Raw genomic sequence first — 13,152 nt, 5'->3', positions numbered from 1 at the left:
AATAGAGGCACCCTTCTTACTCAAGGGCCCTCACACCAATTTGCATGGTGATTAAATAGCTTTTTAATTGCTGTTAAATTATTCCAGCTAAACTATGATTTCATGCAAATATTAAGCTGTAATGACATGCACTGAATCATTTACTAAGATTTAGAACTTGGAACTAAGAGAAACAATTAATTCTAATCCTCAGATTCAAATAAATTATGTGTCACTGGGCTTTTCTGAATGTGGCCTGATTGTTTTTTATCATTTATAAATTATACAAAGCTTATATGACACCCTGAAAACATAACATGGCAGCAAAAATGCATTTAGAGATATTTGTATTGAAAACTCTTAGGGATTTCCTTATGATGATTGTTTTTTCTTTGGGAAAACAAATAACTCATATTGAATAGAAGACAACTCTTATCCTCGTCCTCCAGACTGACTTAATAATGAGAGCTCAATTACTCTGATCTGTAGCAGCATTTATCAGATCCACGATGTAAAAAGCTCACAATAAAATGAACTTCAGTTTTTAATACACTTTCTACTAGTAATATTATTTTCAAATAGGTTCTCTACCCATAAACATCTTTTGCTTCAATTTGGATTTTCTCTTTACACTTTGAACGAATAAAATCCCAATGTTCAAGCAAATTGCCAGAGACCCAGGACAGCTGTTTATTCTTTTCCTCTTCTCCAGAAAGTATCAGGTTCCACAGGCGTTGCTTCCTCTTATTCCACAGAGTCTGGGTATGTGATAGCTTTTTGTTTTATTATGGTTTATTCTCTTAAATGAAAATTGTTTTATGTGTAGCTGTGTCTTTCAAAATATCTCTGTGCAATATATGAAATCCCAGATGATATCAAATAAAGCCAAATTCAGTGTTCAAATGAGAGTCTTCTGGCCCATTGCCACTGGATCAAAAGTAATACAATTTGTTTTGCTGTGTTGACTCCAGCATTTCCTCAACATTGGTTCATTGAATCTTATAATCTAAGAAGCGTTTGCAGAAATACGAGAATTCTACAGAATGGTCTAAATTAATGGTTCTCAACCTTCCTATTGCTGTGACCCTTTAATACAACTGTATTAATACACCTGTGTGTTCTTCATGTTGTGGTAACCCCACTCATGGATTATTTTCTATGATGCTTCATAACTGTAAATTTGCTACTATTATGAATCATAATGTAAATGTCTGTGTTATTTGATGCTTTTGGATGACACCTGTAAAAGGGTCATTTGACTCCTAAAGAGATCACAGGCCACAGGTTGAGAACCACTAGTATAAATAAAGACTGACTGAGAAGTAAAGCAAGTTTAAGAATTACATTTCAACTTTTGGGTGATGTTTCATTTCCATTTTTATTATAATATGCTATTTCTTAAAAAGTCTTTTTTAAAATATCTATTTAAATTATCACACATACAGCTAAAGATGGATTTAATTTTTACATTTTTGGGTTGCTGTATTTGTTTGTTTGTTTCGTTGGTTTTTTGAGACAAGGTTTCTCTGTGTTGCTTTGGAGCCAGTCCTGGAACTAACTCTTGTAAACCAGGCTGGCTTCAAACTCGCAGAGATCTGCCTTTCACTGCCTCCCGAGTACAGGCATTAAAGGCGTGCACTGCCATGATCTGGTTACTTTTTGGTTGTTAATAGTAAAGAAAATTAGACCAACATATTATGGTTTAAATCTGAATTCTAAAATCATGTGTTGAATGTTATGGTGCCAAACTCATTACTTGAAATGTAAATGGAAGAAAAGGGTCAATATGGGTGTGTCCTTGAAGGGGATTTTCAAAGTTTGGTCCTTTTATTGCATTCTCTGCGTCCTTGCTGGCATGAGGTGAGCACTTGCTTCCAACACCCTTCCCACTTTGATGTTCTGCCTTGATGATGATCTGTCCTGATGATGACTTACAGAGATAGATATATAGGAATAGAGACTGCAATTTATGACACCATGATCCAGTGTAATCTTTTATCCATTTTCTAGTACTTAAGTTGCTACCCTATTTATTTTATTATATCTAAGGTATTCAATAATACTAATTCCTAGCATAAAGCAAAATTTTCATGTAGATGATATTAAAAATGATAGATTAATATTTCAATGTTTATATATATTGAATTAACATTAAAGAATCCATTTGATCTTCAAGAAACGATTAAGTAAATATTTTGGTAAGTGTGTTCTCACTGTGATTTTAATTAAATAGAGGTAAATGTATCTGGTCATCCAAAGAGTGCAACTTTAGGCCTTAATAATATCCTATGTTCTCAAATCTCTAAACAGGCTATGCTAAAATTGTAGAAGTCATATTGTCACCTCTCAATATTGATTTTGGCTTTTATAGACAATTGCATTTTTAATGCAATGATAAGCTTAAATCTTTTAAAGTATATTTAACAAGGACATCTATTGAGAGAATATTGGACTTCAGGGCACTGTTTTTATTTCACTTTCAAATTCTGCATTAAATATTTATGTATCTGGAAATGGATGGAGGCAAAAAACTGTGATTCCAACCTTGAACAAGGAAAGAACTACAACAATTTATTTGATGAAAAATAACAAAAACACATCAATTAGTATAAGAAAGTACAACAGCTATGTGAGAGTCAGTCAGGAATGGCATGATATTAAGGAGAACCTTTCTATATTTGCTGTAACTTGACCACATTGCAGTCTACACATAGGTGAAATCTGGCAAAGAAGAATTAGAAAGCATGTGTGCAGTTATTTTCTTTAAATTACTGTCAACTCAAAAAACTAGAACACACACATTAGCCATCCTTGATAGTCTCTACAGGAGACTCCTCTTACAAAAATTAATTGACCAACTCTGAAATGGAAATAAATTAAAATATATATTATCAAAGTAAATTATTCTCAGATGGTGTGGGATATTGCTCTTGTATTCTGTAAGGATTAGTCTCTCATATTGGATTAATAAAATGCTAATTGGCCAATAGCCGGGCAAGAAGTCCAGGTGGGGCAACCAGATGGGAGAATTCTGGGAAGAGGAAAGGCAGAGACAAAGTTGTTATCCAGAAGATAGGGAAGCAATCTGAGAATGCATTATTAAGAAAAGGTACCAAGCCATGTGGCTAAATATAGATAAGAATTATGGGTTAATTTAAGTTGTATGAGGTAGTTAGTAATAAGCCTGAACAATAGGCCAAATCATCTATCATTAATGTATGCCTCTTTGTATTTCTTTGGTACTTAACAGCTGTGGGACTGGGTGGGACAAAACTTCTGTGTACACTCAGAATTCAGCATTGTGTACTTTTTTGCATCCTTCATAGTAAGACAAATTGCCTTCTTTTCTTTATTATTCTCACATTTAATTTAAGTAACTAATATTATTTCTAAAAGGAAGAATAGGTATTCATTAATATTTTCTTAGTACTATGTTTGAAGGATTAAGTAAAATTTTAGACTGTAATTATTTTTAAAGATTTATAATAAAAGATATAAATGAATAGACTAAATATCACTTGTGGAATGAAATCCAAGGTTTCCTACTTTGTCTATAAGTGTTCATAACTGGGCCATATTCTATTCTTTAATATTTTCTTCCTTTTTGTTTCACCCTATTAGTCAACATTTTTTCTTTCAACACATTTTAGGATACAGTACATTTGAAAGACTCTGGAAATTCCTGGGAGATATTCCTACTGACTCAGGAAGTAAACAACAAAAAGCCTCAGGAAGTCTATAAAATGACAACATACCCTAGAGCCATATCTCTTCAAAATTATATAAAGAATAAGGACTGTTGTAGAGACAGATTCCAGTGAGCAACCTGGAAGAAGCTCAGATCAAATGAGTTCCCTAGAAGAGAGACTCTGGCCTGTTGAACTCCCTGTGTGTTATGTAGTTAGGCCTATGTTTTCAGTTTTCATGAGCTGTTGCCTTTGCTAGGGTGGGTTTTACCTGTAGCATCTGCATTTGAATCATCCTTACTTCTTTTAGTACCCATCACCCACATTTCTATAAGTAACCTCAAAATAATGCACTGATTCATCAAACTGGACTTTGGTATTTGGAGGTCTCCTGGCTATGGCCTGTCATCATTACCCTATCAGGGGTGAATGGATGTTTGCTCACGTCTTTCCAGAAATAATGTCACCAAGAATGCCTCTGTGTTTATAGATTGCTTTTACTTTCTGCATTACAGAAGAATTCTACTCAAGTTTAGATGTAATCTCCTTTGTGACAACTCTGCCTTTTTCTGGCAGACCTGATCACTTTTATACCTCTCACATATGCATTAAAAATGTACCTAAATCTATTTAATCCCAGCACTCGGGAGGCAGAGGCAGGCGGATCTCTGTGAGTTCGAGACCAGCCTGGTCTACAAGAGCTAGTTCCAGGACAGGCTCTAAAAAAGCTGCAGAGAAACCCTGTCTCGAAAAACCAAAAAAAAAAAAAAAAAAAAAAAAAAAAAAAAAGTACCTAAATCTAAAGAGTGTCCTTAGTATTTCACATGGCGTATTTCATGTAATCAACGGTAATGCTACCAAAATGAATTACAGAAATGTATTATAGCTGCTCACATGAGGAATAAATGGAAAAACATAAGCTAGAAAATGAGGTTTTTTTTAGGTCTTTGGTGTTAAACAATTTGCCTATTATTGTGAAAGAAAAATGTAGACTTACATTGAGCCCTTTTCTTACTTGATTCAATTACTTTAAAATAGCATCCATTAAAATTGGAAGACAAAAATACAGAAGGATTAATTTACCATAATTTGGCAGAGCAAAGTAAAACAGTGCATGAGTAGATTCAAACAAAATAAATTAATGATTAAATGATTAATGACTAATTAACAATATTAATAAATCTTCTGGGAAACACATAACATAATGGGATAATTATGAATGTTTTATTTGAAACTATGGGTGCTTTTAAATAATTAGTGTCTTATGTGAAATTTGATAATATTAACGGGGATATTTTCTCCATGTCTCATTGCAGAGGCCAGGAAGAAATTCACAATAGCAACAGGTTTTTACTGTTTCTCCATCATCAGCAGACTCTCCTCTTAGTAATTCTTCCAATAAAGATAGATTTTGCAGATAATTTAGTGAATGAAACTCTGCTGAAATATCTATTAAGGTGAGTGGGGCTAGAATATTTGGTGAAACTCAGATGACATCTTGTTTATTGGTGAAGCTGGGATTGATTAATGCAAAGGGCCATGTTAATTTTTGAAATTACAATATTTCAATATACTTAGTTCCTATTTTGAGATGCATTCTATAACAAAACAGATACAGTATAAAATGAAGCCTACTAGAGATAATAAAAAAGTTTTGCTTTTATTCTTCTTTTCCTACTTTTGCAAAATTGTGGCTTCAACATTGTTTAGAGTGAGTCACCTCAACCATCACCTTTGCTTTTGTGCTTTATTTTGTGATGTGAACAGTCAAGACCCAAGAACTTGAGTTTCTGAGGAAGAGTATTAGGAAACAATAAAAGGAAGGCTTAGAAAGGAGTAAGCAAGCAGAGCAGAAGGATCTAATTGAGAGGCCCCTGCCCCCATCCAGGAAATGTAGGTCCTGTTTCGAGCGGTTGAAAGGAAAGAATCCACCTGCTGTACTGCAAGAAGCATTTATTCTGCTCAAAATAAGAAGGAGAAAATAATGACTCTCTGAAGTGGCCAATTATTCCAGCAATAATGAAACCATGCTTCACAATGTTCGCTTTAGAGAAAAAGTAAATTGGAGTTTTATGCTTCCTTCCCAATCACTGTCATTGTATATCAAATACAAAGAAATGATATTTTCTTGTGTATTAAGAATGAAGTTGCAAGAAACTGTTTTACTAGCAGGGTATTTGATTACATGTTCAGGCAATCACAATACAAACAGTATATTTACTGGTATGCTGTAGAGGTGTGCACATGCGTGCTTTACATTCAGTTGAATCCTTTATAAGTATGCGATGTAAATTAAATGGGTAAATCCTGCGGCACCTGTTCAGTTGCTCTATAGAAGCAGCGTCCGGATGATTTAAAGTCATGAGAAAAACCAAAGTAAAAGTGCTAGGATCACAGAGTTATACTGTTTTTTTTTTCTCCTCATGGTTTATTTTTTTTATATTTAAAAAATTTCCATCTCCTTCCCTCCTCCTCCCCCCTCCCTCCCCTCCTCCTCCCCCTTCCCTCCCCTCCTTCTCCCCCTTCCCTCCCCTCCCCTTCACCCATACCTCCCCTCCCTCCCTCTCAAGGCCAAGGAGCCATCAGGGTTCCCCACTCTATGCTAAGACCAAGGTCCTCCCAACTCCCCCCAGCTCCAGGAAGGTGATCGACCAAGCTGAGAAGGCTCCCACAGAGCCCGTCCATGAAGAACAATCAGAGCCCAGAGCCATTGTCCTTTGCTTCTCAGTCAGCCCCCGCTGTTGGCCACATTCAGAGAGACGGGTTTGGTCGCATGATCCATCAGTCCCATTCCAACTGGAGTTGGTGATCTCCCATTAGTTCTGTCCCACCGTCTCCATGAGTGAACGCACCCCTCTCGTTCCTGACTTTCTCCCTCATGTTCTCGCTCCTTCTGCTCCTCATCAGGACCTTGGGAGCTCAGTCCAGTGCTCCAATGTGGGGCTCAGTCACCTTCCCCATCTGTCGCCAGCTGGAGGTTCCCTCACGGTCCTGACTTTCTTTCTCATGTTCTCTCTCCTTCTGCTCCTCATCAGGACCTTGGGAGCTCAGTCCGGTGCTCCAAGTTATACTGTTTTTATGATGTCACGGGGTAGTCTCTACAGATCCCCCATGAAATATATATCAGAGAAAACATTTCATATTTCACTTGTTTCTTTTTACTACCTTTGATGAATTGAAAAGTATTTCAATAATTTAATTTAATAATGTTAGTAGGACTGTTTCAAACATCTTGATTCAATTAACATTGGAGGGAGAAAGATGAGTGTTGACCTTGAATGTTCTTGGTTTAAAGTACAGTTAGGGCTCCTGCCTTGAAAGCATGGATAAATGAAGGTTCATCAAGGTAAGGAAAACAGAGCAAGGATGGATGAGGAAGTGAAGGTTGAGAGTAATAAAACTGGATATGGCAAGGTAAGCTTGGACTGATTAGTTTCTCTGTTCATCAAATATTAAAGTCCTTCTGTATGCCAGGTACTATTCTGAGCTGTGAGCAGTCTGCAAAAAGCATCACTGGTCCCATGACTCTTGTAGTCTTGTGTGATAAAATGACAGTAAATAGTGAAGAAGGTAGAGAAATAAAGCAAGGATTTTAAATAACAATATAGTGCATAAAACATAATACATGATGACAAAAAAGGACAGGCGACATTTATGTAAGACTGGTTAGAAAACAACTGTCCTAAGAACTGATACTGGATCCTGCAAAAGTGGAATAAAAACATCCCTAAGAAGTCGAAAGGAGAGAATGCTGCTAATGGTGGAACTTCTGTTACTAAGACTTGCCATATTTGAAATCCAGGAAATTTGCAAAGGCAGGATAGTATATGCGGTCAGAGGAGTAGGACATTTGCAAAGGCAGCAGGATATATATAGTCAGTGGAGTAGGGAGGTCTCTGTGGGGTTTACTGGTGGTCAGTTTCTTTAAACCCTTAACCCTCAGGCTGGAAGACTTTGGCTCTCAGAAAACAAGACAGAGACTATACAAAATTATCAACACTATCCACCTACGGATGACAGTTTCTAAACATGGTAGAGAGTAAGGTCGCATTGACAGGCAGTCAGACATGAATAAAGTCCACATATAACAGAGGAAGAAAAACAACTACCAGTGTCATAACATAAAATAGTAGATTAAGAGGGCAAAATGGAGATTTCCAATGTTTCAGACCAAAAGTCATGCCCTAATTAACTTTGTCAATTTGACATAGCCTAGAATCATCTATAAGAACACCTAACCTGAGGAATTTTTTAGTCCACCTTGTCCTTTGAGCATGTCTATAGGGGATTATTTTGACTGTTAATTGGCAAAGGAAGATCCAGTTTACCATGAATGGCATCATTCTCTGTAAAGGTGATCCTGAGCCATTTAAGGAAGTTGACTAAGCATGGACATGGGAGTAAGGCAGCAAACAGCACTACTCTATGGTTTTTGCTTAAAAATATAGTTTGAACTTCTGCCTTGACTTTACTCAATGATTAGCTATAACTAACAAATTGAAAAAAATCCATTCCTTCCCTGAGTTTCTTGGCCATGGTGACTTTAATGCACCAGGATGTTAGGACAAGCCATATAGTTTCAAGAATAAGTATGCAACAGAATCAAGTGAGGTGAATACCAGGACAAAGATGTTTCCAATGCAAGTGGAAATGAGGCTCTTTAATAAATTTTTCTGATATAGTTACTTTAAGTGGCAGAAAGTAAATTGAACACAGGAGCATATGTATCATAAATCTAAATACAATGAAGAATTAATTCATCATGCATAGTAGACCCAACCAAATATTTGCATTATTGGAGAGAAAAACTGAGTTAGAAGCACTCTAATGATACAACTTAATATAATATATTCACATTCAGAAAAGTAAATAAATAACAGTTCACACAAAGCTTTTATATACTGCCAAAATCACAAACCCCATTGCACCAAACAAGATTGGCTTGTCTTTGAGTTTGTAGCCATTGGTAATTGTCCAGCTTTCCAATGGATGAGACCTAAACCAAGTACATGTAAGCAAGAATAATTGAACATAGTGGCTTATCAAAATAAGGAAAGGAAGAAAGGAAGAAAGGAATGAGGAAAAGAAGAAAGAAGAAAGAGAAAATGACAATATTAAGTTGGTTGTAGAGCAGTTAGGGAAGTTAGGGAAAGGTATAGTCCTATTGGAGAATGTGATAGTATTCTATTATATTTATGTAGCAAATTCTCAAAGAATGAAACATAATGAATTTTTAAAAGAGATGCTTTAAACTTAGGAAAACCTAAAATGATAAATTATCATCATTTTCCTATGACTTGAATAATTCTGAACTTAATATTTCAACACCTATTCATCATCTAAAAGGGTAAACTTTCATCTGTAATATCTTGTTTATGATTCCCAAAAGATTTTAAAACTAAAAATGACATTACATTTCTATTTTAGTGGTATATTATTATTTTCACTTCTTAAAATGTATAGACACTACACAATTCTTAAATAAGAGAAAACAAATATTTAAAATTCTGCATACATTCATTAAAATGACTTTAAAATTTAATCTGAATATCCTGCTGCTAGAGAGAGGGGGGATGTGTATAAATTCAAAAACATCCTCCTTTAAAATCAAAGATCAAGGAGACCCAAGTTTGTCTGTAGGTTAGTCACAAATAATCAATTACGAATTTTCCTCTGGACTCTCCCTCAAGTGATGAATTTCATATTTCTCTAACAATGTCTTACTGGTTAAAGAAAATGCAGGAGTTTTACTTATCCATTCTTAATTTCTTCAAGACAAGTTTTAGCTTGGGAAAATTTGCAGTACCTCAAAGTAGGTCAGTATTTGGATACCAAGGATCTGTCATAGTTTTGAAAAGGAAACATTTCCCATTCTTAACAACTAAGTTTTGAAGAGGGACTATGATGAGGGGAACTTTTCCCTCTTACCCAAGACACCTTTACTGGTGCAGGATGTTACACATTTACTTATGTTTAGAAGTTTAAAACACAGACAACAAGATTAGAAACAGAATTTTCTGAAACAAAATGTGTAGACTTACTAGTACATGCCATAGAAGGTGGGTCTTTTTCTGCCCTGAAGTAACCCTTTTCACACTGACAGACGGAAGTTGCTTCCACGTAGGTTGAGCTGTGTGGAGGGCATTTGGAACATTTTGTGTTCCCAGCAAATGCTTTATAGAACCCTGGTCTGCAAGCTGTGTAGAAAGGAAAAACAATTTCTTTTTAGCTATTATCACCAAAGTCCTTCTGTTTTTTCACATGTTATAAATCAAACATACTTTGTATCTCAGAATTCAATTTCACATATGCACAGAAAAGTCAACATAAATGCTAATATTGATAAATAAATTAACTATTCAATTATTAGAACAATTATAATGTTAAAAAAATTAGCTAAGCTAATTTGGAAAGAATGAATCCTCATGCAAATGTGTACACAACCATTTTCACATTCACACACAATTCTGGGTAATGTATATATAAGGATACCCATACTTGGCCATAAAAGAGATGTTTTTTGTGTATTTTGGAGAGATAGTATTAAATAATAATTGAACTGTGAGGCACACAGTTCAAAATGCATCTCCAATTCATTTACCCTCAGACATGGAATATTTTAAGACTTACAATTTGACCAAAGCACATCCTCAGCAATTATGGTAGTGGTTAAACATTCTATTGTCTATAATAAAACTATATTGTTTTTGGAGATTTAACTTTATAATATTTTTGGTAAATGATTGAGTAATTCACAGTAATACAATTCTTTATTCTAAATGGTAAATCTGCTAAAGCAAGTCTCTAATCCCAGCTCCTAGGGGTTAACACAAGAGGACTGAAAATTCAAGGCCTATCTAGGCTACAAAAGTAGTTCAAGGGCAAGCTTGGCAATTTAGAAAAAGACCTAGTCTTCAAGTGCAAATGACAACAAAAAAAGGTTGATTGTAACTCATGGTCAACAATGTGCATGCTTCTTGGCATGTGTGAAACCTTATAGTCAGTCCTTAGGAACACACACACACACACACACACACACACACACACACACCCCTCCCATATCAGTGTCAGTTTCAACAGGAAGCAGCAGCAGTGCATTTTTTGAAATGCTTACAGACTAGTGTTATACACATAACCGGTTAAGAATACCTGGCAGTGCACAAATAACATATAATTAATTTGCTGGCACTTTCATAACTAAAATATTCTTGGAAAAGAATGTGGTTTTTCTCCTTGATCTATAGCATTGATTTATAAAATCTCAGATTATACTCATTCATCCAATATTTATATTTTATAAAATAAATAACTGCTTAATTAATTTTACAACTTAAAATAATTTGATATAGAAGACAATTTTGATCATTTCAAAAATTATTTTTAAAATTAACCCTTTTTAGAACTTAATTTTTATCTATTAAAATTTAAAATCTAAAAAGGTCAATTTATATAGAAATACCTATGTAATTGAGGTTTTTGTATTTTGAGTATCCACACTTTATTTTAAATATATAAATATTATTTTAAAGGCACAGAGAAATAGTTTGCTTTACAAAGTTTATCATCCATTCAAATTTTATAAATACCACTTAGAATATAAAGGTAGACATTTTTAACTTAACGTATGTCTGGTAAGACATTCTTATCTTTTATTTTCTTTGGTAACTAAAATTTACACAACAATGACTTCTAGAAGGTCAATGTGCTAAAATGGTTACACAAAATTGCTCCCACCAAAGTGTTTTTTCTCCTGCTATTCCTGCAGCCTGATACCTTTATGTTCACTGTCTTTGTGTAGCCAGGCTTCTTTAAATGTTGCCTTCTCATTGAGGGCCTCCTGGATCCCACTTCTAAACTGTAAGCCCTGCTTTACCATGCCATGGAATTCCACACTGCTTTCCTTTGCCTCTAAGTGATTTCACAATATCTGACGTTTGGCACATTTAGTTTTAAAAATCATCTCCCATTAGACTGCGTGCTTTATCAAGAAGAGATTTCTGTCTGTTTTATTGGCTAAAGTTCATCTCCAGGGCCTAAAAATCAGCTAGGCATGTTTAGATCCCCAAGGAATATTTGATACCTGAAGAATGACTTGTCGGGGGACTTCTTTATTTCTATACAATCCCCAGGTTCTATTTGTTTATTTGTTTGTTGTCTGCTGCAAGCCTTTCTCTGGGTTGGCAAATCTCTTTTCTCATTATAAAACCATGACCCATTCATTGTACTAACTCCTAGTTATTTTTGCCATCTCATAGATCCAGTTCCCTACTGCCATTTCAACACATTTCCTATGGTAAATATTTACTTTGTGTTGGTGGGTTTCACAAGAGCAGATTGGCACATTACCTGTCACTAATAGATGCTTAAATCTACACCCTCAATTGAACTAACTGAGAGCCTGCTGTCCTAATTAATTTTCTGCTGAGGGCCACGTATGGCTACTAAGTGCATGCTGTCTTCAAGACATTACTTATCATAGGCTTATTGTGTTTTTCTTTTCCTTTGAGAAGTACTACATGATAAGTAAAATGAACAGGCTATCTTAAAATATAATTACCATTGCTCTAAGATAGCAAAATGAACCATTTAGTGGAGGTGGGGAGAAAAGGAATGAAATTGAGGCCTTAAATCTATTTCAGTTGGTAGATTGTTTTAACTAGCATATGTGAAACCCTGGTTTCATGGCACCATGTAAACCAGTCATATGCCAACGTATGTCTGTAATCTCAGTATTTAGGACATGGTGACAAAAGGTTCAGAAATTCCAGATTGTTTTTGGTGACATAGCAAGTCCAGGCTGACATACATAAGGCTCTCAAAATAAAATAAAAAAAAACAAAAACAAAAAGTTAAAGAAGATAATAATGTAAAACGTAATAAAATAAACAAAAATAAGATAATAAAATAAAAATTTTCATTTGAAATTAATGCTCACATTGATTTTGATCATCTGTCTATATAGGTACATGCATATGTCCCTCTTCACTATTTGATGTGTATGTTATATGTATGTGTGTGTGTTTGTATATATACATAATTCCGGTAATAAAGAAAATTAAAAAAATGCTATTTTAGGCACTCAATTTTTCTCCATAGCATACACTGAAGTTACAAACACTACATACCTTCAGGTTGTTTCATAAATGATCCAAACTGTGTTATCTGTCCACTGAAGGTTTGGTGGTAGTCACAAGACAGATAAGCACTACCTTGATGCTATCTACTGGTGTCAGTATATTTCAATTATGTACTTATTTTTCATAAAATTTTTTAAAAAATTGAATAAGATAATGAATAATGAATTCACAAGCACTTGCTATAATATTACTATAATTGCACAAACAGAAGGAATGGTCTGTATTTATTCAGTTAGTGGTTTACATTTTGGTTGTAGTTCTGTTTGAAATGAAATAACAGACTTATAACTTGAGAACTCTGTAACTGCTTTCTTATAACATATTTTTTTTGCTTTACCCATAACATCATG

The 13,152-nt window shown here is 34.7% G+C and overlaps 1 protein-coding gene across 1 annotated transcript in view; it reads right to left on the bottom strand.

Annotated features, from left to right (window-relative positions):
- Epha6 (EPH receptor A6) overlaps positions 1 to 13,152 on the bottom strand; it is a 917,349-nt gene that overhangs the window by 537,961 nt on the left and 366,236 nt on the right. Inside the window, exon 4 of the mRNA XM_038345322.1 lies at positions 9,707 to 9,862. Within this exon, the coding sequence (XP_038201250.1) occupies positions 9,707 to 9,862 (156 nt within the window). The remainder of the gene's footprint in view (positions 1 to 9,706; positions 9,863 to 13,152) is intronic.

The sequence above is a fragment of the Arvicola amphibius genome, chromosome 10, assembly GCF_903992535.2.
Source record: "Arvicola amphibius chromosome 10, mArvAmp1.2, whole genome shotgun sequence".
Classification (NCBI taxonomy): domain Eukaryota; kingdom Metazoa; phylum Chordata; class Mammalia; order Rodentia; family Cricetidae; genus Arvicola; species Arvicola amphibius.
Note: the sequence above shows the minus strand (reverse complement) of the source record. Positions and strands in the feature narration are given on the sequence as shown.